Source organism: Bubalus bubalis, chromosome 2 (genome assembly GCF_019923935.1).
Source record: "Bubalus bubalis isolate 160015118507 breed Murrah chromosome 2, NDDB_SH_1, whole genome shotgun sequence".
Classification (NCBI taxonomy): Eukaryota; Metazoa; Chordata; class Mammalia; order Artiodactyla; family Bovidae; genus Bubalus; species Bubalus bubalis.
The window spans coordinates 82,696,368-82,722,660 of NC_059158.1; the positions used below are offsets into that span (position 1 = coordinate 82,696,368).

The window sequence follows — 26,293 nt, forward strand, 5'->3', positions numbered from 1 at the left end:
TACATATATTATATATACAAATAATATTATATAATATATAGATATATGTGTGTATAGGTAATACACATACATAATATGTAAAATATTATGTACACATATATTTACATAGATATGTATATATGCATGTTTATATAATATATATTATGTATAAGTATATATATTACATATACTCATGTCATTGAATTAGTATTTCTGTCTTCTTGAATCATGTGTCTTGCCTTGCTTCAGAGTTTTTTCCACGTGTGGGAAACTTCATTATATGTAACACAACTGCCTCTTTAGTGGGTAGTGTATGATGTCTTGCCTTTGGGTTCCCCGAAATCCCAATCCTTACCTGACATTTAATGCCTGCCAGGCTGCAGGTACACGTTTCTGGATCACAGAACACCCGGCAGTCACAACCACAGTCCTCTCGAGACAGGCGGATGGCCCTCAGCTCATGCTTTTCCTCCACATCAATCTTTTTAACTCCAGAGGCCCGCAGCAGTGCTCTTCGTTTTTTTGTTGGCAAGGGTTGAAGAAAGAAGTACTCATCCACCTCGGTATTGTCTAAATCAATGTCATCATCAGAAATGTCATCCACTGTAAGAGTGCTTGCTTCTTCAGATTCCACGGTGCCATTCTTTGTCATCTAGAAATACAAAGCAGCAAATAAGAGACTTAGCAGGTTTGAAAATTCCCCACTTTTGCACTTGGTAAGAATGAAGTTATTATATAACACTATGTCCCTATAATCCATAAGTGTTTGTGGATAGGTATGGGAGATTAACAGGTCTACACTTCCACTTACAAATGATTCATATGGGATGAAAAAAAAACAAAACTGTGAGTCAAATCATTTCCTCTTACTTTTCTCTTTAGAGAAGTTACAGGAAGGTACATGAACATATCAAAATGATAGGCTTTTATATGGACACAAGACCTGTTAATTGGAACTCTTAACCTCCTAATCTAGGAGCTACAGTTGTTGGAGCTTTCAGCCAGCATGATGTGAAACAGGCCAAAGGTTACAGATGCCCATCAGTGAAAGCTATCTTTAGACTCAGTTCGTGATGGACACATTTGATGTTGGGATAAATGTGTCCTTGTTCAGAGGTGATAGCATCTTAGTGGAAGCTGCTGCCACCTAAATCAGCAAAACATGTCCTTGAAACAACAACTCTGTCTTTTGGGCTCCAGAGAAGCCATGTACTAGGAAATAAAGTTTTGCTCCCCGTGCTGTTGGGATTACAAACATGGTTTCTGTACAGAATGTTCCATGAACAAGGCCTTGATACGAAGCAGTCAGTCAGGTCAGTGTGCTCTCAGTAAGACAAGAGCAGATGGCAGTGAGGCAGGCTCTTGCACACAGGTACCCAAACAAACTCCGCCCCCAAAGGAGTTCACAGGAGACGACCCACAGTGGTACCTTCTGCAATACAGCCCCTGGGCGGCTGGGTCTCATACCATAACTGTTCTCTTCCGTGTATATTTCTTTCCTAAATTAATTTCATTCATCAGGAAACCCAGAGTCAGTATTTCACTTCTTACTGCTATATCACCACAGAACATGTTTTCTTCATAAAAAAGCATTTAGAAAGAGACACTTTCTCTGAATATGAGCAAAACATATATTCTGAGAAGCAGCACAGGAATAAATGCAGAAACTCAGTAAGGGACTATTCAAAGAAGTTCTAAATAGAACTTTTTTGATTCTTTAGCTTTTCAATGTATTACTTTATGGATTTCATTAACTGTAGTCATTACTATGCTTTTTGATCTTAACAACAATTCAGTTATTACACAGTTAAAATACCCTGGTGACACCAGACACCATTTTCTCATCTTCATAGGAAAAAGTCTGACACTTAGAGAAGAATATTTATTACTGACCAAAAATCCCAAACTTGACAACTCTGAATGTATTGAAAAACAAATAAAAGGTTGATCTTTGCCCTCAGGTGGAGGAAACTACACAGTAGGAAGTATGTGTGTGTCTGTGTGTGTGTTGCAAAGAGTCCCTGAAATACATTCTCAAAAGCTGTTGATTTATTATATATATATATATATTATTTTTTTTTAACTTCAGAGCTTAAATCTATGTTCTAACAAAGTTAGGCATTTCCTTTTATTGGGTTTTGTTTCTTGCTGTGATCTGTAATTTATTACCTTCCTTGAAATTTCTTTATAAATGCATTGGTTAAGCTGTTTTCACTTTTCTTTGATGTCCACTAATAGGATATTACTTTGTTTGGCTGCTATTAGCAGTTTTGTTAATTCTTATTTGCCCACAGAAGCATCTTTCTATCTGTAAAGATTTGATTTTTGAAGGAAGTCAAGTGTATAACTGCCTAACATATACTCAATCCTCTGAGATAGGTAAATCTGCATTAACCAACAGGAAGGTTACCTTTCCTATTTTGTCATCTCTGTGGCATTTAAATTATGTTTTCATTAATTCTTGGCTTGTCTATGTGAACTTCATCGAAATTCTGACTCCGTAGCACATGCAGGACACCCAGGATTCATTTCAGTACCTCCTTCCTACTTAATCTCCATGTTCTATAATATTTTTGCTCCCTTGTGAAGCTGGTAACATCACAAAAACAACAAGAACTTCATTTCATATTAATAGAGCTTGATTTTTTAAAAAATAATGGCAGCTGTCATATAACACATAGAATCTAAAAATCAATAAAAATAAGTAAACATTTTAAAGACATGAAAATTTTTAGGACAACATGAATAACCCAACTGGCATCTAAGAATGAAAAAGAAACAACTGTATCTCAAATAAACTGCAGATGATTCTTAATCCAATACCACATGATCCACTGATTCCATTCCTGAGCATTTCATTCCTGAGCATTTATCTGGAGAAAACTATAATTTGAAAACATACACGCATTCTTGTATACACTGCGTGTATGAATGAACAATGCTGGTGTTCATTCACAGCAGCACTGTTTACAGTAGCAAAGACATGGAAGCAGCCTAAACGTCCACTCACAGAAAACAGATAAAGAAGATGTGGTGTGTGTATATATACATATATATATATATGTCTGTGTGATGAAATATTAAAACAAATGAAATGATCCCATTTGCAGCAATGTGAGTGGACCTAGAGATTATCATAATAAGGGAAGTAAGTCAGACAGACAAAGATAAATATCATATGGTATTGCTTACATGTGGAATCTAAAAAAAATGATAAAATGAACTTATCTACAAAACAGAAATAGACTCACAGACAGAAAAGAAACTTATGATTACCAAAGGGAAAGGAGAAAAGAAGGATAAGTTAGGAGTTTGGGAATAAAATATACACACTACTATATATTGTATAAAATAGATAACCAACAAGGTCGGTTGTTCGTTCCCTGTATAGCACAGGGAACTCAATATCTTGTAATAACCTATAATGGAAAAGATTTTGAGAAAGAGATATATATATATATATATATATATATATACACACATATATATACACACACACACACACAAAACTGAATCACTTTGCTGTGTACCTGTCACTTAAATTACAATAAGTAGTTTCATTTTAAAATAAAAATTCAATTAAGAATCTAAAAATCCTTGATACAGAGTGCAAACTATTTTTACTCTTGTTCAAGAACATACAAGGGCTCTAATCAAAGATTTTCAAAATCTCACATTATCACTGAAGTGGTCTGGCAAGGTTTTCTCCTCACCTATCCAATATCATCTCTGCCATTTCTAGTGAAGACTGGAACTATTCCAGTTCATCCTAGTTAACTGGCTTGTCTCCCCTCCTCACAGTATCTGGTTTGGTGTGTAACCACTGACAGGTACTATTCTCTGCTGTCCCCTCGGAAGTCCTTCTCCAACTCTCTCCTCCAGGATATGCCCAATTGCACCTTTAAAACTCAGGCCAAACCTACTGAGCTTAAATGCTCTTTTAAATTAGAGTATTGCATACATTATTTTCAAATGCATTTTCTATATTAGAGCAATGGAGAAATAAGTCAATGAGCATTTTATTTCTGTTCACTAACTCATGTTCATTTCACTTTCAAGATCTAGTACAACAAACTCTGGGGAGTCTTCCAAGATTTCCTCATCTGTTTTTGCTGACTCCTTTACTCCATGACCCATCTTCACAGGAATATTTATTCTGTACCATTTTTTTCTCTTTGACATGAATGATACCTTTAAATGTCTTTTTCCTAACTTAAAACAGAATCCTTGAGTTTTCAGACATTAGTTCATCAAATGCAGCCTCCTTATTCTATGCATTCCTGAAGCTCAGATTATTAACAATTACATCTTCTCTAAGACATGCTTATAGAATCTAATCCCCTAACTTCTATTTTAGTATGCTTTTCCCTGTATAAAACAGATGGATTCCAAGTTTCCAGTGGTACCTAATGCAGTATGGGGACTATTAATATAATGTGGAATTAAACCACAATGTGCCTAAAAAGTTCCTTTGTTTATAAAATAAATGCATACAGAGTAAAGAGCACATTCAAAAAAATGCTCTCTTTTGAAGTTGATTCCTTAGAAGACAATCTGTATCTTGGACCATTTCTGGCTCAGTGCTATTTTCCCAAAGAATGCTGCCTTTTCAAGAGCTCAAAGAAGGCTTGCCAAAAAAATGTGATTTAAGGAGAACATCAAATGATACTGACCTTCAAACCTGTTTGTGTGTGTGCGTGTGTGCGTGTGTGTATGACAGAGAATGAGAGAGAGAGAGATTGGAGGTGGGGGTGAAAAGAGAGGTGAGAGAATCAGATATGAGATAATAATAGCAATATGAATAACAATAGTTTTGAATCTGCATGTCACTGCTTCAAGCACTTTACCTGCATAAGCTCACTGAGCATCACAAAATATCTCATAAAGTAGATATTAGCATTAGATTGTTTAACTGATGGGGAAACTGAGGCACAGGAATGCTAAATAACCTGTCCAAGATCATAGGCAGTAAGGTATGTACTATGTCAGAATCCTAAATATTTAACTCTGCAGCTTGTATTCTTAACTGCTTTGATAATTAGTTAGATACACTCTTTTTATATATTTAATATATATTCAGTAATCTTTTGTGCTTATTTTGCATTAGGCTCTAGGTGTGTTGGTGCACAAGATATGGGTCTTGAAATCAATGGATTAAAGAGAAGAGGAATCTACTAATTTTTGAAGGTGGGAGGAGAAGGGGACAACAGAGGATGAGATGGTTGGATGGCATCACCGACTCAATGGACATGAGTCTGAATAAACTTCAAGAGTTAGTGATGGACAGGGAGGCCTGGCATGCTGCAGTCCATGGGGTCACAAAGAGTCGGACACAACTGAGAGACTGAACTGAATTGAACTGATAACGATTTCCTAACTGAACTTGGACACAGGGCATTGAGACTATGTAGAAGGGGCAACTGGTAGCTCAGATACTAAAGAATCCACCTGCAATACAGGAGACTGGGGTTTGATCCCTGGGTTGGGAAGATTCCCTGGAGAGGGAAATGGCAACCCTCTTCAGTATTCTTGCCTGGGAAATCCCATGGACAGAGGATCCTGGTGGGCTACAGTCCCTGGGGTCACAAGAGTGATAAAACTTAGTGACGAAACCAGCAGAAGCTGCATCTGGTGGTGGGGCAGGTGGTGGAGTGAGGAGGATAGACTTCACATCTAAGCTTGAATCTGAAGATGGAGTAGCAGTTAGCTGAACAGGTGGAGGCAGAGAGTCCCTGCTGAGCAACAATAGCTTTACAGGCCTGAGATGGGACAGAGCTTTCACTGGCCTACAAAATATGCAGACTGGATGAACTTGTGTGGCATCCCTTCCTGTCTTGGCCCATAAGCAAAAAACAAAAAGTAAATAAACAGAACGTTTTCAGAAAGTAGCAACCCCCTTCCTCTGCCTTTGCCATCTTCAGGTGATAAGTAATGTCTTAACTCATAATTTGATTTAATGATCCTTATATTTATCTCATTTATGTGAACATGTGTTTATCCTGCATTGGAAATATCTTGAGGAATGCTGTGTGTGTGTGTGTATTTGCTTTGTTCTAATGATGCTACTTAAGATAGGGCTTAGTTCTTGAGCCACTGTGTAAACTTGTCCAAACTCACTCTACAAATTAAAGGATTATAGCTTTTCTTAAACAGAACTGAAACTCCTTACTTTTGCAAATCTATCTGATATGTACTGATAAGTATGAGTAAACTGTTTCCAAAGCCCAATAGAGTAAAAGTTTTGCCCATCTAAATATGTTTGAGGGATGGGACATGTTACACATTACTTCCAGAATCACAGAGTGATTCTTAGACTATCCTGAATCAAGGACCAGATGGGATGGGGGAGTGAGTGGGGTGGGGGATTGGTGAGTGGGAGATTGTCAACTCAGTAGTCAATCGTTTTTTTTTTCTCCTGTACCATGTAGTGAATATATTCCACTGTAAATTCCAACAAGATGAACTTTTTGATGAATCGAAGGCTTGAAGAAACTAACTTAATGTAAAATAATTATAGCGAGGGAAACTACTGAAAACGTGGATGGACCATAATGCTAAAAACAAAGCAAAAACCCACAAAAATAAAAACACTTCCTTTCAGTGGTTTAATGTGTTCTTAATAATAAAAACTCCTGGTTATTACAAAGTCATTAACACATGTATCAATGATAGTGGCAATAGAAATGTGAAAAAATAATTCAGTTCCACAAACACTGATTGCTGCCTATAATAATGAGGATGATGTGGAGAATGACCCAAGCCATCATAGACTGAAAACCAGGTGCTGAACTCTCTACTTTATATAAATTATCTCACCTGATTTGGAAACAATCTTAGGAAGTATTTTAACAGTTGAGAAAATTGGAGCATGAAGATAATTTGCCAAAGTCTAGCTACTTAGATAATTGGTGATTGCCCTGAGAATCAAACTCAGGTTTGGTTTGACTCCAAAGCTTGAGCCAGGCTCACAAGACCAGTCTGGAGTGAAAATTCTTAGAATAATATTAATAGAAAACCTGTGTAGAAGAAAAGAGAAGGATATGGTTGCAGTTACACTCCAAGAGCTGATCTCAGGGCTGTGGCACAGGAGGTAAGAGAGCAGAAAAGCTTCCTTATAATTAGCTCATTCAGAAATTTAAAAAAAATATATGATTCATACACAGAGAACAAGAGCTCAAAAAAGAATACAGGAAGCCAGCTGAAGATATGACATTCTCACCAGTTAGCATTTCCTTTGAGTAATCTATTTTGTGAGCTTGTGGAGGTGTTCTTTCTAATAGACATGCCAGCAAAAGAAGCTAGTCCAAGTGATAGCTACCACTGTTGAACTCATGTGTCACTTTTCTCAGCTGACTTGTAACTCATTTACCCTGTACTATATGCTTAGTCACTCAGTCATGTCTGACTCTTGGGACCCCATGGACTGTTGCCCACCAGGCTCCTCTATCCATGGGGATTCTCCAGGCAAGAATACTGGAGTTGCCATTCCCTTCTCTAGGGGATCTTCCCAACCCAGGGATCAAACCCAGGTCTCCCGCATTGCAGGCTGATTCTTTACCGTCTGAGCCATCATTGCTTACCCTGGGGGCATTTAATCAGCATAGTATGCTGCCTAATTTTGTAGTAATATATTAGTTTTGGTGATTGGTTTTATGTATATCTCCCTCATTATAATGGGAATATGTTGAGAATAAGGACCACCAGCTACTAGTCTGCTGGGGAGATGACCGTGTAATAAATATGATCGAGTGTGGTAAGTGCAACAAAATATATGAACAAGTTACAGAAGCAGTGGAGAGGAGGAAATGACAAATAAATTGGGAGGCAGATACAAAGACACAAAGCAGAATCATTTACTTCCTATTCTGATTCCACAGTCTGTATCAAGAAGAAAAACCTTTAAACAAGAAATGGAAGAACAGATACGTTAGGAAGAATTTCATGTAGAAAAAGAAGGTGGCAGATAGTGAAAGAGTGCTCAGCAGTTTTATGTAAGAATCCTTGGGCCTGGGCTATTCATGTTTTAAATCAACGAAAAATTTGAAAGTTATGACTACTCTGCCTAGTATCTGCAAAGAGTCATGGGGAAAGGAATTAAAAGGTAATCAAAATGCAAGTGAATTATTATTTTTAAAAGTGCAAATTCTAGATAAAATTCCAAAAAAAGATGATTTAAAAAGATGGTCTCTATACAGGTGAGAACAGGGAACAGTAACTGTAAGACTATTGCCTGGGCTCACTCGGGAGAGAATGTCCATTTGTCAAGTTAAAGTCCATGCAGAATCTTAACCTATTAAACAAACAAAAGTGAGAAAGGTATCAAAAGCCCTGACCCCATGGAACATAACTGGAAAACCAGTGATCTAGTCTTGAGATTCTCTGACAAAGTTTCTTATGTTCTGTACATGGAAGGATGGAATACCAGCTGATTAATAAGGGTATGGTTGAACGCATGGATTTCAGTTAGTTGAAATGTTGAAAATATTTCAAGGAACAGAGATACTCAGACTCTTTGCACCACCAATAAGGTGTGTGCTGCCTAGAGATCCTATTGGCAGTAGAGATTAGCCCAGGAAAGGAATCTCCATGAAGGTCACCTGGGGTGGTGACAAGGACCCTCTGACAGGGTATCATGAACTTGGCCCTGTCTTGTTAAATGTAGTTTTTAAACAATATCTTGGATGGATAACTAAAAGGCAGGTTAGCACATTTTTCAGATGACAAGATCAAGTTCATTCAAATAAAAAAACCCAAAATTTTATTGACTGCTCTGTGTACACCATATATAGTACTAAAAAGGATTCTTACCCAGGAGATGTTAAAAAGTTTTAATTTGCATGATGATGCAGATCTGATTCACCAGGCCTGATATGCATGTTTGCTTCCTTGTCTTTTTGTTGTTGTTGATTTACTTACCACCAGCATAATATGAACAAACAAACTGATTAAGATCCAAAAAGCTCCCTGTACCTTTAGCATATACCTGTGGATAGAGTATCTACAGCTCAGTTAGCAGGTAATGTAACATATCCTTATGTACTGAAAAAATCCCATCTTGAGTGCAATGTCCAGATCAAGTTCCATAGTTTTTAACTGGAGTATAATTGCTTTATAATGTGTTTGTTTCTGCTGTACAAAACATGAATCAGCTTTATGTATACGCATATCACCTCTCTCATGAGCCTCACTCCCACCCCACCGCCAGGTTCCATATTTTGAGGTGGACATTAATAAACAGCATTATATCCAGAAGAAGTAACCAAGGCTATAAGGTGTCTGGAAAACAGAAGCATTAGAGAAAAGAACTAAGGATTTTTAAATCTATAGAACAGAGACACATGGAGCCCATTTAACCTATTGTCAAATATTTGCATGTCCATCAAGACTGCTTTCCGGAGAAGGCAATGGCATCCCACTCCAGTACTCTTGCCTGGAACATCCCATGGATGGAGGAGCCTGGTAGGCTGCAGTCCATGGGGTCGCTAAAAGTCGGACACGACTGAGAGACTTCACTTTCACTTTTCACTTTCCTGCATTGGAGAAGGCAATGGCAACCCACTCCAGTGTTCTTGCCTGGAGAATCCCAGGGACGGGGGAGCCTGGTGGGCTGCCGTCTATGGGGTCACACAGAGTCGGACACGACTGAAGTGACTTAGCAGTAGCAGCAAGACTGCTTTCAAACACTTGGAGTTTGGAGAACAGGAACAAGATTTATTCTGTGTCTCTGGAGGCCAGAATTAGGGTCAGAAGGTAATATTAGATGATAGCAGGTTGATCAATATGAAGAGCTTTCTAACAATTATCACTACAAAATGGAATGGGCTTTCTCAAAAAGCAGTGTGTGTTTATATTATAGGACACGACTGAGCGACTGATCTGATCTGATCTGTATACATACATATATATATATATATATATATATATATATTAATCCCAACCTCCTAATTTATCCTCCCTTTCTTTCATCTTTTGTAACCAACTATACTTCGGTAAAGCGTCTGCCCGCAATGCGGGAGACCCGGGTTTGATCCTGGGGTCGGGAAAATCCCCTGGAGAAGGAAATAGCAACCCACTCCGGTATTCTTGCCTGGGAAATCCCATGGACAGAGGAACCTGGTGGGCTACAGTCCATGGGATCACAAAGAGTCAGACACGATTGAGAGACTTCAATTTCACTTTCACTATACTTCAATACATTTTTTAAAAAAAGCAATGTGTTGGGTTGCCAGAGATGTGTAATAAGAGGCTGGATATACATATCTGCATTTGTATACCCAAATACACATAGGATATACATTTGATGAAAGGAATTCCTGGTTACACGTTATGTGTTGAATAAATAGCCTGGGTGCTAATGTCTCTGGCAAACCAAACTAAAACATTCATATCACTTTGATGTTCAGTCAAATCTTACAGTGTAAGTCTTTGGTTCATTAGTTGTTAATTGTAGGTGGCAATTTGGAACCAGATTCATTATGTTCGGCTGTTTTGTCAGCTGATAAGAACTTCAACAACCTGAATTTACAATGAGTCCTTGGTTTACATATTACCCCAAAAGTCACCAGAAAAGATGATAATATCAACAAATAGACATAAATTTTCCATATATTCCTTTATTCTTCCTTCTGGTTTAGACAAGCATTGTCTCTTTTAGCAGAGGCTAATAAGTGACATGAATCCAAGAGTGTCCTGGTAAATATTTAATAACTACGTCTCTGAAAAAAAAGGGAGGGGTGTTTCTAATTTGTTGTCAAGTTTTTTGTGTTTGTCTAATGTTGTGTTTGCTTTGTGCTTGTCAAGTCCCACAATATGACTATTCCCATCATTGGTGATTTCAAGATACCATGGGGGAAGAGATGAGTCCAATCCACTTTAGTGATGAATTTTTATAAGCTGACTCCAGAACACCACTGTGTGAACCCCACATATTAATGAGAAGAATCAGCTGAATGGATGTCTCCTGGACTCGAAGATCACTATTTATTGCATAGGAAAACTGTAGAGATTGATTACATATGTTTAATTTTTCCACTTAAAAATGCCAGCAGTTTTGAAGGAACCTATTCTTAAATGTATTGCATTTGCTCAGGGCTGTATTTTCTCTGATCCTCTCAAAATATGTTGCACATATGACATGGCAAGTATTTGGGAAGTCCATGTTTTCCATTTGGTGTTGGAGCAATGTATTCTGAAGTACTGGTCCTATATAAGCTTTTGAGTAATCTCTACAGAGGCTGACAAAGAAATTCTGTACGGAGTTTAAAAATACTAAGTGGAGTTTAAAAATACCAAGACCGGCACACTCTTGTCAGTAATGCCTAACGCAGCCCCCTCTCCTCATTCTGCAGGCACGGATCCCGGGATGAAGGAGTCACTCTGATCCATCTAGTAAGAACTGTCGTATGAGGAAATAGTTAAAAACCTATCCCTAAATTTGGAAACTATAGGTTAGAGATACTTGGCGTCAGCCATCTCTCACAAACCTCTAATGGCTTCTATCTCCTAGAACATTTAGGAATTTTACTTGAAGGTTAGTTAAATTATAAGACTGTTGAGAGGAAACAAGAGGGCAGGGCTGGAAGACTGGGCGTGCAGGTGGAGAATTATAATACTGTACAGGTAATTACTAACTGAATAAAGCACAGTCATAAATCTAAGACTGGGTGAAGGAAATTTAGACAGAGACATTTTAAAGTTTGCTCATTAAAGGAAGAGTTACCATCTGGCAACTCTTTTTTTATGAGGAAAGAGAGCAAACAACCAAGCATTACTCAAGGAACACATGGTAACCCCACAATGTAGAAACAGCTTTGACCTTAAAAAGGAGAGGAAGAACGATCAGGGTTGGGAAAACATTGAGAAAAAGAATCCAGTGAAAGTTGTGGAAACTAAGTTACATTTCCTATACCATGGTAATAGAATCCAGAAAAATATAATCCAGGCGAATTCAATGCCAAGGTTCCTTTGAAACATAGAAGCAGCCGCCTAATGGATTTTACAGATACACGTGAAATGGGAATAAAGGCTAATGTAATTGTTCAACAGAGTGGTGCAGATGATGAAATCTAAGTACTTAATTTGGAAAAATGTGTAGTATTAAGATGACTGCAATGATTACTGTGAAGAGCATGACATGTCTGAATGGGCTTGACAGGGAAAAAGAACTGTACTCTGTAATTTAGAAATCTAAAGCTAGTTATTTCTTCTAGAAACATGTACTTTATTCAATAAGCTTTCTCTATTAATTGTTTCTAGACAATGTTTGGAACAAACACCACCACCACCAATAAAGGCACAGTTGAACCCTCCCCCCCAATAAAATTGGATTCGTTCTACAAATCTAATTATATATATTACTTCTCAATATATCAAACTCATAATCAGATTGAGAAGAATCACTAAGACATTTTATAATGAAAAGCTAAATTTCTATCCTTATTGTGTTTCTGAAGTATTTTATTATAAAGAAACACGAAAACACATGTCTGTGTTCTTTTTACTAATCTTAAGACTATCATATGGGCTTCCCTGGTAGTTCAGCTGGTAAAGAATCCACCTGCAATGCAAGAGATCCCGGTTTGATTCCTGGGTCGGGAAGTTCCCCTGGAGAAGGGATAGGCTACCCACTCCAGTATTTTTAGGCTTCCCTGGTGGCTCAGATGGTAAAGAATCTGCTTGCAATGCGGGAGACCTGGGTTCAATCAGTTGGGAAGATCCCCTGGAAGAGGGCATGGCAACCACTCCAGTATTCTTGCCTAGAGAATCCCCATGGACAGAGGAGCCTGGTGGGCTACAGTCCATGGGGTTGCAAATAGTCTGACGTGACTGAGCGACTAAGCACACAACACAAGACCATCATACAGAGTAAAGTAAGTCAGAAAGAAAAAAACAAATACTGTATATTATCGCATATATGTGGAATCTAGAAAAATGGTATAGATGATCTTATTTGCAAGTAGAAATAGAGACACAGACTTAGAGAACAAATGTATGGAAACCAAGAGAGGAAGGGGGGATGGGATGAACTGGGAGATTGGGACTGACATATATACACTATTGATACTAAGTACAAAATATATAACTAATGACAACCTGTAGTATAGCTCAGGGAACTCTACTCACAGTGCTCTCTGGTGACCTAAATGGGAATGAAATCCAAAAAAGAGGAGATATGTGTATACATATAGCTGATTCACTTTGCTGCACAGTTGAAATTAACACAACATTGTAAAGCAACTATACGCCAATAAAAATGAATTTTAAAAAAAGGCCGCACTGGAGGAGATGTCATTGTATAAACTGATTCACTGTTTATGACCTGAGACACCTTGGAAAGACACACAGGTGGAGTGGAAAGAAAAACATCTCCTTTATGTCCTGGAGCTTTTGTTTCTGAGGTAAGTAGGAAGGAAATGACCCAGTACCAAGTCCACTGAGTTTCCTGGTGTGTCTTATCTGGTTGCCATAGTGAAGGCTTTGGAAGAAGTTTGACACTGAAAGCTTTGCAAAATGTTTTTGTTTTTGGTCAGATGTTCCTTCGATCTCCTCCCTTAATGGGCAGTTCACTGTCACCCACAGAGGACCATCCCCAGGAAAAACCAAAGTGGCAAAGTTTGTCCTTAATAATCCTCCCTTTCTTCTTTCGGTCCCTCTCTCTGCTACTGACCCTCTTTAGCTGCTTTAGCCAAAAAATGGAATCAATTTAGTCACATTCTGTTGCTTATCCCAGAGGTATATTACAAAGAAAATGTCATATTTAAAGTGAAATCTCAAGTACCTGATTGAAATTGTTGGATCCGTAATGTTTTTGGATGGCTAATTTTAGATTTTGGATAGCTAAACCTTAGACAAACACAGTCAATGATATTTAAAAACTCATTAAAGTTAATATACATTTTCCTCCATTAATACCCCTCAGATTTTTTAGTCAATGAGTCCACACTGCTTTGATCTTTTATTAGTTTTCTGTGAAATGTGTTTCCCAGTTTCTGAATACTTTCAATAGGCTTAGATCAGATCACCTTAGAATCCCATTCATTATCTTTTTTGCTTGGCATTCATTTGAAAGGAGTGATGATATCCAAATGCCTTTTGTTTGTATCTTCACCAAAATGGAAAGTTGCATGTTTTCAGACAAACCAAGGCATGACACCCACTCGGAAGATTGTCTCTTCAACTTCCAACAGTAAGCACAATGACAAAAGTAAATCAATAACAGAAGCCTCTTTTTGCTTTTTCTTCAGCTTGCTAAAAATAAAAGGGTAAAAGTAACTGAATACGAATTATAGTATCAGAATACATCACTGCCTGGTAAGGAGGAATGCTCCTGAAGGTATGTAGCTCCCCCAGTAGTCATTGTGTGTGTGTGCTACAAAGGTCACCACAATAAATCTTCTGGTTCTCAGATAGAATTACAGTTCCCCACCTGTTAAAAACCACTACACACAGTACCAAACCCCAGACAGGGATGACTCCCAATAGGTACAGAGATTGTCTTTCCCAACACCTATGGGGGGTAATCAATTAATTTTCGAATAGTAAGTAACAAGATAATAGTTTTCTATTGAGTGAGCCAGTTAACATCTTTGTGCTTCTTTATCTTCAGTTGTACACATGGTCTCATAATTTACCTATTCCAGTGGGTTTTTGTCAGGATTAAATTAAATAATGTTTATAAAATGCCTGGCAAGTAAAGAATCATTTAATGAATGGCAGCCATCACTATTATTCCACCAATATTTTGAGCTTGGAGAATGACTTCATCTTTTGAGTAAGGGTTACAATTGGTTTACAGTGAGTTAGAAAAGCAGAGTGTGTATTTCAGAAGCAAATCTGAGAATTATTATTAAATTAGGCTACATTCAAAGCTATCATGAAGAACAGCAACAATAGTGACTTGTTACCAAAAAAAATCTTAAGGGCCTTTCAATGAACTGTGTCAAAACTACCTCCAAAGGAGTTATGAGACTTGCTCTAGGCTAGGTTGTAACTAGCTTCGTTTAAGCAACTGTCTTCTTGCGCAGTTGGGAACAAAGCACATACATGAGGTGCAAAATACCTAAAAACAGGGGTTTTGAAACACACATCACACCTCTGCTATCTGACTTCATATCGGCAACTAAAGGTACAGGTGACACAGGTGTGCTTATGGTGTTTCTGCTACTTAGCCAGTGATCCTTTATGTTAAGCATTCTGGATTATGTAAGAAAAATCTTTGTCTTTCTTCCTTTGTCCTTAGATAATAATGGGAGGCCATTTACTATGAGCTGATAAGTTGATGGATCAATACAAATATAAAGAGTGTCTCTAATCGAGGAAAAGGTTTTCTGAGCTGTGTTTCTCTCCACTTAATCTCTAAGATGGCACAATGATAGTTATCTCTACCTGGATCCCTCCCTGACATCACTTTAATAACTCAAAAGCCTCTCAGAATCACCTGGATTCCTTGTCATATTCTTGTCATTGAGAAAGGTACTATCACCCACAACCCATTCAGTTTTGCAAGCCAGAAATTTAAGAGTCATTCTTGACAGTTCCCCACTTTCCTTCCAAATCCAACCCATCATCAAGGACTGTTGATTTTATTTCCTAAATTACTCCCTCTGTCCATCTCTCTTCATCTCCCCTACCATCAGTGTAATCTAACCTACCATCATCTCTCTCCCGGACTATTGTAACAGCCTCTTAACTGGTCTGACTCCATAAGCTCCCCCGACACAGCTACCCCTGGCCCTAAACCACTCTCAAATCAGAGCATGAACCAGATCACACTATTCTGCCAACCGACCCCATGCCTAAAACTCCTATATGACTTCCGATAGCATTAGGATGAGAAAAACAATGTCTTAATCAGACTGACAAAGCCCAACTCTACCCCGTTCACGATGCTCTACTCCTTCCATCTCTGCTCCAGGCTCACTAGCCTCTGCGAGCTCCCGGTGCTTCCTCCTGACACAAGGTAACTCAGCGTTCCCTGCTGCCTGAACCACTCTCACCAACCCTTTCTGCCTAGTTACCTGTTCAGATTTCAGTTCAATCGTCACTTTCTTAAGGAAACTCCTTGATAGCTGGCCGCCATCAATTCTCGGGTACATACTTTCCTAGCACCTAGCAACTTCCCTTTATGGTACTTCATGAAGCTGTGATTTTGTCTACATGATTAATATTTTTCTTTTCTGTTAATATGTAAGTTCCAGGAGAAAAGGGATCACATCTATTTTTCATAGCAGTTAGCCCCAGCTGAAGCACAGGGTTTATGACCTAAATAAATATTTATAGAGTGAATAAAAAAACAATGTCAGGGAAGTTTTCTGCCCTGTTTTCAGTGATGAGACTATACTCTTTTTCCTTTAAAAAAGCCTCAGCAGAGAGTCTGCTCGGAAAATACCCATTTTAATCTGTGGATCTAAATGTGAAAATGGGTGAATGCAACCAGATTGAGGTAAGGATTGGGGATTTGGTGAAAAAAAAAAAAAGTGCATTTCTAAGGTTTTTTTACCTTTAGCTTTAGAGAGTTCAGTTTTTCCTCCCTGAGGTGTTCTCTCAGCATCTCACGGTGGAGCCTCTCCTGCTCTCTGGCAAATTCGCCCAGGGTGTACTGGCGCACACTGTTGTGTCGGCTGGACATGCCCAGGGTGCTGCCGCCCTGGCTGGGCACACTCGTGAAGCCCTGCCTCCTGGTGAAGTAGTACACAGTGACGCAACTGAAATGCACATTCTTGGTCCTCAGCCGCTTCTCTCTTTTGAGGATGGAGGAAGCTGAAAGGGAAAGAAACAACTCAGAGAACAGCCCCACAGCAGTTTTCGGATGAGGTGACGAATTAGAAAATGCCACTCGATGATCTTAAATTTACGGTCAACCCTTTCTGGCTGGGAGACACTAAAAATGTTGTCACTCAGAATTGGCACAGATTCCGCATTCCTTGCTTAGATTTTCTCCTAGCTGTGGTGGAGTAGACTTTTAAGACCTCTATAATGGTAGTCCAAGAAAACTTTTAGGCAAGTTGCCAGTAGTCTGTGAATCAGTGGCAGAATTTAATTTCTCATTTCCCTTCACCTTTTAAGTTTTGCTTTCATGATTTTCACATGAGTTGTATTTTACTATAATCAGAAAAGACACATACTACAAACTCTTTGGCTCTCATTTGATATGGAAGGCACTTGGTGTGAAATAAATGTCTATTTTTAAATTTTAGAAAATTCCAAAATGCAATAAACATTTATAGAAAAAGGCTCAATGGCACTATTTAGGCATTTTTACAATCTAAATGTAACCAAGTTTTCATCTGATGAAAACACCAATAAGTAATATTACGGACAGTGGGACTTTAATCCAAGTATACATTGAGAATATAGAAAATGTCATGAAATATATCATAACCTTTACTATTAGTTACAGAGACATCAAGATGCGCAGAGCACCATGGAAGATTGAGATGAACTCTGTAGTTGAGAGGAACAGAGTTACACATTGACCTTTTGAAGTTGGAAGATGTGCCGGTCTGTTTATTTTGTTGTGAAGTAACCCAGTCTTATAGAATTTGAGTGATTTCTTTCAATGAAACAAAAAGAAACAATGAACCCCTCAGATGTTTTATATCAGCTAACATTTATGGACTGTTCAAAGAATTATGCAAAGGACTATGCATGAGTTATCTCATTTTATTCTTATGACTGCTTGAGTTGGAATAATCCAAGCCTCCTTTTTGAGGAAAACAATCCACAAAAGGTTAAATAACATGGCTAAGGTCATATAACTAGCAGTGAAAATGGGATTCATTATTCTAGAGCCCAGTCTTTTAGCCATCAGGCCACAGTAGAAAGCTGGGATCAAACTAAGCAAGATGAACAAGGCTAAGATTTGGTGCCACACTGCTTCTGGGAGATGTCAACTGCTCCAGACTCCAAAGATGATTTTTATTTGTAAGACTGTATAAACAATGAAAGAAAAGTAACTACAGGAGCACTGGATTTATATAAAAATATGCTTCTAAGGGAATAGAATGAACTTCCAAGTTCAGTTGTCTCATTTTCTCCTTATAAAACCTTCAAGCCAAATAGAGACGTTGCTGTGATACATATCATTTTGAGGATTTATATATTCAATAAACATAAACTAGTAGTTTTCCCAGGCAATTTCTAAATGATTGGATATATTGGTGGAAAAGACATCTGTGATCCCTGCCCACATGGAGCTTGCATTTCCAGTGATGAGAAACTCAGAATAAATAGACTCAAACAGAGTAAAAGAAATAAGACATTTGGGCAAGAATTTAGCTTTCTCAACTTTTCCTCCTCATTAATGCTTTACTTCTCTGGAAGAGATTGCCAGGGAGCAAATGCTTCCAGCATGTATGTAGTTTTTCCGTTTATTTTTTTCTAGTTATCTATGTACATGTTCACGGCAACATACTTGTACTCCTGGCAGTAGTGACAATTTTCAACTTAGATTTAAAAGCTCTGATCTGCTTCATAACTGTAAGTTTAAATCATCTCAAAACAAAGAAGAAGTTGTCAAAATGTAAAACATTTCACCATAGAAAGCAAAATTCAACCATGTGCCCAGTAATTTGCTACCTGATCCGACAACCTCATCCATCACCACCTTAAGCAGGCTAGAGCCTCTGATTTTTGGGTGATAACCTTGAACTTATTTTGCTCTTCATATCATAAAAATGATACCCTGAAAATACTATCTTTCAAGGCCATAATTTACAAATAAAAATATTTTAATGTACTCATTAAAATAATTATTATAAACACATCTGATAATTTTCTTACTTGTTTTTTAGATAATTCATAGTACTCTACATGAATTTCCTTTAGAAATTTTTATTGAGATTTTGTACCTACGTTTTTGGATTATAAAAGAATTCCACCTTTTGGATGAATCCACTGTACCATCCTTTCACAAAAAGCCATATTATATTTTCCCCAGAAAACTGTTAAGAGATGATTTTCCAAGGCTTGGAAAAAGACAACAGTGGCAGAGAGTAGGAGCCCTTCATCTGGGCTCCTGGCATTTCTAACACCGTCACAGTGCACATGGACTTACGCTTTTTCCTATCCGCTACAGCTTATAATTCAAACGTGCTTATACTTGTTTCAGCACTTGCATATTATAAGTAGCACTGTAGAAATATGATCAAAAAGCCTATAGAATACATTTTAAAGGAAGGCTTTGGGATGTTGTAAGATTAGCCTTATGAAGAATATTTTAAATGTGGCTTTCCTGAACTTAGGAGGCACTCATGTCTCTCTCTTCTGATGATTGAACTGGAGCCCTAGAACAGGCCCCTGTGGGCTGTCTCTTGCCTCCAGAACCAATTGGACTAACAATCACAGAATGAAGTTATCAAAAAAGAGTCTGTGTTTTTCAAACCTGAGAAAAACATGAGAAAAACAGATGAAATCCACTCAGCACATTTGCCATAGGGAATCTGAAACCTTGAGGCTACACCTACCTAGTAATCTGTGCTCTTTACAGGATAATTGAACTCAATGTTGTGTCTCTACAGAGTTCAGGGTTCATTTTACTACTGTGAGGTCAAGAGCAAGAAAAAAAAAAAAATGAAGGAGACAGTGGCGTTCATTACTGCTTTGAAAAATAACTAGTCTGTTTTCATATGCAATGCTAATTTTTTGCTGCCTTCTAGCTCCTCTTCTTTTATCTCATTCAGTTACCATCCTGCAGCAGAAGTGTCTAAGTGCAGCAGTATTATTTGTTCCAACCAGGACACAGCTCTTGGGACCACCATTATGGCTAGCACGTCAGGGTGTACTGGTATTGCTGTAAAATCATCACATATTATGGAGATAATATTGATCCTTGTAAATTAAAGGAATAAACAGCACAGAGTAACCAGCATTAGCTATCTGCAGAAGCTACCCATCTTTAAAATGCTTTTAAAAATGAATGAAGAAGAGAGTTGAAAAACTAATTCACGATGCCAGGGTGAGAAAGTAAGTAGATAAAATAAAATAAGTTATACCATACATTTATATAAAGAGTTCATGCTCAGAGTGGATTAAAAATGGAAGCCATTTGGGATTAGCAGATGCAAACTATTATATATAGAATGAATAAACAACAAAAATCCTACTATATAGCAGAGGGAGCTATATTCAATATCCTGTGATAAACCATAATGCAAAATAATATGAAAAAGAATATATATACACTTTTATGTATAACTGAATCAGTTTGTTGTATAGCAGAAATAAACACAGCATTGTAAATCAGCAATACTTCAATAGAATACATGTTTAAAAAATGGAAGCCAAAGCTAAGAGTTGTATAGTGTGTTTTCAGGGCCATCCAGGGTAGCCAGTGCTCTGAGGAGACACATATTCTGAATATTCTGATCCTACAGAGAAGATGAGTATATCAAGATATCAAAGCGGCCTCACATCAGGCTCTAAGAAAATGCAACCAACCTTGCTCCATTTTGACACACATAAACCAACCTGTTCATTCACATTGGAATATAACTTCAAAAGTCAACATGACTATCTGATTGACTTGTCAATCTATTTCTTGCTGAAAATAATCAAATTTGCTTTCAGGTTTATACTTCAGACATTTGTGAACATGTGTGTCGTTGCATCTGAGTTTGCTCTCTCTGTATGCACAGAGACCATTGTGCGTCTGAGCCTGTAAAACTGAAGACAAGATTCTCGATCATTGATTCCACTCTAGCGCAATCATTCTGGGGCCAGTGCTTGAGGAGTAATTCAGTTACTCTTAATGCACATTTGACTCTTTTAGTGTCAACAACTATCAGCAAAGTCCAGATATAGGTGGAAAGGCAGAGAGCAGTACACAGAACTATGTATTTTGGCTCTGAAGTTGCCACACGGAGGTTGAGAGTTTTTGGTCCAGTCTGATGTTAAACAAGGGGAAAACTGTGGAAAATATTAATTCTACCGTTTGGGTCTGATGAAGTTAATAGTATACTTCTTTCTCCTATGCAGTATGTTCAAAAGGAAAATACCAGATGATTTGTAAGTCAGTATTGAGTTTACTTTTCTTCTTTGCGGGGTGGGGTGGGGTGGGAATTTAGTAGAAGCAAAGTGAGATTGTTGAAATTAGTTTATCTTGGTAAATCCTGGGTAATAAAAACTTGTTTTCTTAAATTATACAAGCCAAGTTAATCAGGGGCTCTGAAAGTATGTTGTTTCTCACCTTTTGAAGAACAAATCAAGATCATATCAGTTATGAAGTCATGAAACCTAACTTTCAAACAAAAACCCCATTGTCATCAGAAAATATTTTACATAGGAATTAACAATAACAGTTTAGATATTAAATCAACTTCCAATGGTTAAAGTTATTAAGATTTTAAAAAATACATGTCCTCGATCTTTCCAAGGGACTTATACAAATCTCCTGTGATCATATTTTCACATCGTCTCCAGCTTGACGCAATTGTCAAGATTGGCCCCTCTTGATCCTGGTGTCACACACATGGTCTCAGATCTCAACCACAGGTAAGGAGTGAAATGGATCTAGCAACCAAGCAATATAGGAATAGTTCCTTTGAAAATGAAGCAAGTTTGCTGTCAAAAGTAATTCTTCCTTGTTCTAATTGTTCCCTTTTATTCTTTTATGTCACATTCCCAAGTTTTTCAAATCTACTTGCCACAGTTGTATTTTTGTGTTTTTGTTTGTTTGTTTTGTTATTTTGCTCAAGTAAGGTATTTAGGGAAATAGTAAATCTTTCAAGTGGAAACAATTCCAAAAGACTAATAAAAGGAAATGTCTTAAGGCACTGGGTAAATGAGAGGCAAATGAAAGTAAAGACTATTTGGGAGTATTTTCCTTCCAACTGTGAACAGAATTCAAATTACCTGAAGTATATAACACTAAGTGGTGGCCAAATCAATAGTATGTTATATTCAGGATGTTATTTTATATTCAGTGAGGAAAGATATAGGGCTTCCTTGGTGGCTCAAACAGTAAAGAATCTGCTGTGATGCAGGAGACCCGGGTTCAATCCCTGGATTGGGCAGATCCCCTGAAGGAGGCATGGCAACCCACTCCAGTATTCTTACCTGGAGAATTCCAAGGACAGAGGAGCCTGGTGGGCTACAGTCCATGGGGTCACAAAAAGTTGGACAGGACTGAGCAAATAACACTTTCACTTCATGAAAGATATACCATGTGCAAAAACAATCATGAAAGAAAGACTTTTCCAAACACTGGATCTGTTAGAGACAATATTGGGATATCCCCAATGTTTTGGAATTGAAGTGCTTTGCATTTCCCAAAAGGACATCAGAATGGAGACAAAGTCGGTAAATGTAAGAAAATGTCAGGACCCATCAAATTAGGGACTTTTTTCTTTTACTATGCCCTTATTTCTATGAAAGCAGCATTCAAAAACAAAAATCAAGGGAAGAGTAGCTCCCACTTGAAGTGATGCTTGAGATATCAAGTCCCAGTTTGTTTCTGGTTTCCTGTAGTATGAATGATCGCTCGAACTGCTTTTCAAACTGCAGCACATCTGTCTCTCCAGCCCCTAAATGCCATTCTTCCCCATCTCCAACCAACCAACCAATTTATGTACTAGCAACATGGCAAACCGACTGGGGAGTATAAAGTATGATAAACATAGGTAAGAACCAGTTAGCATTCTGATGTCAGTCCTTCTGTAGAGGAGAAATAGGTTTATAACTCACAGACAAGATTAGGTAGTTTAATAAGTATTTTCCATCCTAATAACAGGTTGAAAATATTCACAATGGATTACTCTGAAGACTAATAACGTCCTTGGGTATTGAAGCTTCTGAGTGGAAATAACTCAAGATGAAACCCTTTTGTTTAAATCGTTAGTTTTACAAAAACAAAACAAAAGAAAAAACCCTCTCATATAAGACTATGTGATAATAAATTTTCTATCAAGACATGTACAAATACTGCATACGCATTTAAGCAAAAAATTTAACAAGAAAACAGAAATAATATAAAAAGTTGACCCTTCAGGCTGGACGACCAACGCTTTGTTTTGGATAATGAGCATGCGCGTCACGTCGTCATCTATTCAGTCTGTCAGCTACGTCCACACAAGCAAGCCAGAGATCCGCGTGCAGGGAGGCAGCTCTCTCCCCAGTCTCTTGACAGCTACAGCCCAGGCTGCTCAGCACACTGCAAGCTGAATTTGACATTAGAGAGCGTGGTTTAATAGTGTAATCATCTACTTGCAATTCTCTGCTTAAAAAAAAATAAAGTTTATTGCCCAGGATTTTGATATATATTTAGAAAGCTGCAAATAAAAATTGAGAACTTCAACCTTCCAGCTTTGATGTCATAAATAATTATGATGATTAACTCACAAAGAGTGGTCATTTCTCAGAACTAGCTCTTTTTTATTCATACATTTGAATTTATTAAAAATGCCCTCTGCACTTTCCCCTTAATTCTTGTGAGTTATCTAAAAAAATAGGGAGGGGGTCATTTTATTCTCATACTTATTAGAACAAAAGGAATAAATGCTGTATTTTGAAGTTATAAATTTGAAATTAAAAAACTGAAAGAAATGAATAAGGACCTACTGTATAGCACAGGGAATTCTACTCAGTATTCTGTAATAACCTATATGGGGAAAACATCTGAAAAAGAATTGATATATGTTTATAACTGATTCACTTTGCTGTACACCTGTAACTAATACAACACTGTAAATCAACTATACTCCAATATAGTTTTTTTAAAAATTGAAAGAACAAAAATTTTAAAAAGAAATCATGTTCTCTCTTATCTTTAATCTTTATAGCTGATTTAGCACTAACCCTTTCACTGCTTACATTAGATTGATGCCCACTGAAAATGCAGTGTGACTTAGAAAGCCCTATCCATCAACATCAAATGCAATTAACACTGGGAATAGTGAACTGTTAAACTCAAACAAATTTAGATTAAACCATTGATTAAAATAGTACCATTAACTGAATGATCAACCAAGTTTCACTCTAATTTTCCTTTCTCATCAATTCATCCATCAAATTTATAGTACTAGGCATCATGAATCTTGGGATTCTAATTCTATATTTGATATGAAGTCTTCCTACTGGTCTTTATATGATAAATAGTGTGTTTATATAACTATCACTTAAATAAAGTTTATATATTAAAATCCTTTGGCAAGATATTTGAAAGACAATATAATATTAAAGTGTTTTGCTAAATTTAGACCCTGCATTCTGTTCAGTTCTGTCTCAAACAACTGAAAGTTCAGAAATTTTTTTCCCTGTTCCATTTATTCAACTGGCCATCTGACTTTATTTCTAGTAAGAACAATTTCACAGAAACTGATCAATGTTATCACTACTTTTCTCTGTTAACAGTATGTATTTTCCTTTAGATAACACAATAATTTTCCAGAGAATCTAAGGTTTCTACAGAGATGATATTAACATTTATATATGGAACATTGATTATTACTGAGGTCTTTGTCATCTCATTTTTAAAGAATGCTTTATTGTAAGCATACTATATCACTAATGAATTAGAGAAAGTATTATCCTATCCTCATACTTGGAAATAATAAATTGTTAGATAATGTACTTAATTCAAAATCTGAATTCTAAATTTGCTAATTTCCACTATACAGATTAAATTAAGGGGCACCTGCATTTTTCAGTCCCTCTGTTAGTATTTTCAGAATTATGTTTACCTCAGGAGTATTATCAGAAATATTACCATTGTAAAAAACCTTAAGAATCACAGATGGAAAGCATTACATATGCAGACTACTATCGTGGTGATGCTGTTAAGCCAAACAAAAAGTGTGTTCCTTTATTATCAGTGAGAAAATAAATACCACCTACTTCCCAGCCTGTTTCCTTAATCTCTCATATGTGCAATTAAACCCTAAAACTACATGCTTAAGAAATACATTTCACTGCTATTAAAGTAACAGCTATTTCCAAAATATATAAACTCTCATTTTATTAAAATCTCAACATGGATACCATCTTAGGACCATATCGTTTTTTACTGGGGAAAAAAAGGTAGTCGTCACTAAACATAAATATTCGCAGCTCTGGCTGCAGTCCAAGTTGTAAGCACTTTCCTCTGCTGTCTCAGCAATTCTCCTGATGTCAAAGACACATTAAAATAAATGGGAACCATATGGCTCCGCAGCAGAATACCCGCGCTCTTACAACTGAGAGGGCAATGCAATTCATTACCACCATCTGAGAAATATTTGGGGGACATGGAATATCTCAATGCAAAATAAAGCTGCATGAGGCAGGCCATTTGATTAAAATGCTCACACAATGACAGAAGGAGATATTTGCTATTCTTTGGCTCCACTAACCTGTTTTGCTGCTTTTTACATTTTCTCAGTACCACCATGAGCCTCCCCTGTTAGAAGGATTAAACAGCACTTCCCACCTGCTCAACGACTTCCCCACACTCTATCTCATCTGGCCCAACAATGTAGCCCCATCAAGCCTAATATATCATGATAATCCAGGTCAGAGCATCACTGAACAACAATAACAACAAAATGAAACAAAATCCTCAAAAATAACAAGAGCAACTAAGATCAAGTCATTCTGGAGAGGACTGGGTCAAAGGTAATGCACTTGAACTTTGCTATAAATGAGGAAATCTGGAAGCACATTTCTTTTTTACATCCTTAACCTAAAAAGCCTTTACTGTACTAACCCCAAACAAAAATCGAAATCATTAAAAAAAACATAAAAGGAAGAAATTCATCAGTGCTGTATTACTGGCTCCATATGTCAGACATTCCAAATTTAAAAAAGAGATCTAGGGCTGCAGGGTTGGGATTAAAATGGAGTCTGGGAAGGCAGCTGGGAGCGGGGCAGCTGGGGTTACTGTGGTACCTTCTGTCTCCTGGCTGTCAACGAAAGATTTGGGAGGGTTGTAAACATCAAAAAGAAAGAAAGAAAAACAAAAGAAAAACTTCATGGTTTTTCTACAAAAATAGTTGTTGGTTGATTGAGCATATGCTTCAACTTCTCATAATCCTCTCATTGTCTGTTTTAACACTTTTAAAAGCTACAAATAAGGAAACTGCTTAAAGTATCATGTTTGGCATAAAATTACCGCTCCATATCTACTATTAATAGAAAAATTAGTTGAGATTCAGCTCAAATGTCAACTTTAAGAAGCCTTTCATAGAATCCCTAATATGTGGTATGTGCCCTTTCTACACATTTCCAGAACACCCCTGACTTGGTATATAATATAAGTGTGTGTTTCTCCTCCACTGTCTGGTAAACACCCAGTGAGCAAGGAGTTCATGTTGCTTCCTGCAGAACCCTCAGGGTGCAGCACACA

The 26,293-nt window shown here is 37.4% G+C and overlaps 1 protein-coding gene across 6 annotated transcripts in view; it reads right to left on the bottom strand.

Moving 5' to 3' along the window:
• CSRNP3 (cysteine and serine rich nuclear protein 3) overlaps positions 1–26,293 on the bottom strand; it is a 203,361-nt gene that overhangs the window by 12,371 nt on the left and 164,697 nt on the right. For all 6 annotated transcript variants that reach the window (XM_006065133.4, XM_006065135.4, XM_006065134.4 and 3 more), the window contains 2 exons: positions 16,478–16,737; positions 335–631 (listed from right to left, as the gene is read on the bottom strand). In XM_006065133.4, the coding sequence (XP_006065195.1) occupies positions 335–631; positions 16,478–16,737 (557 nt within the window). The remainder of the gene's footprint in view (positions 1–334; positions 632–16,477; positions 16,738–26,293) is intronic.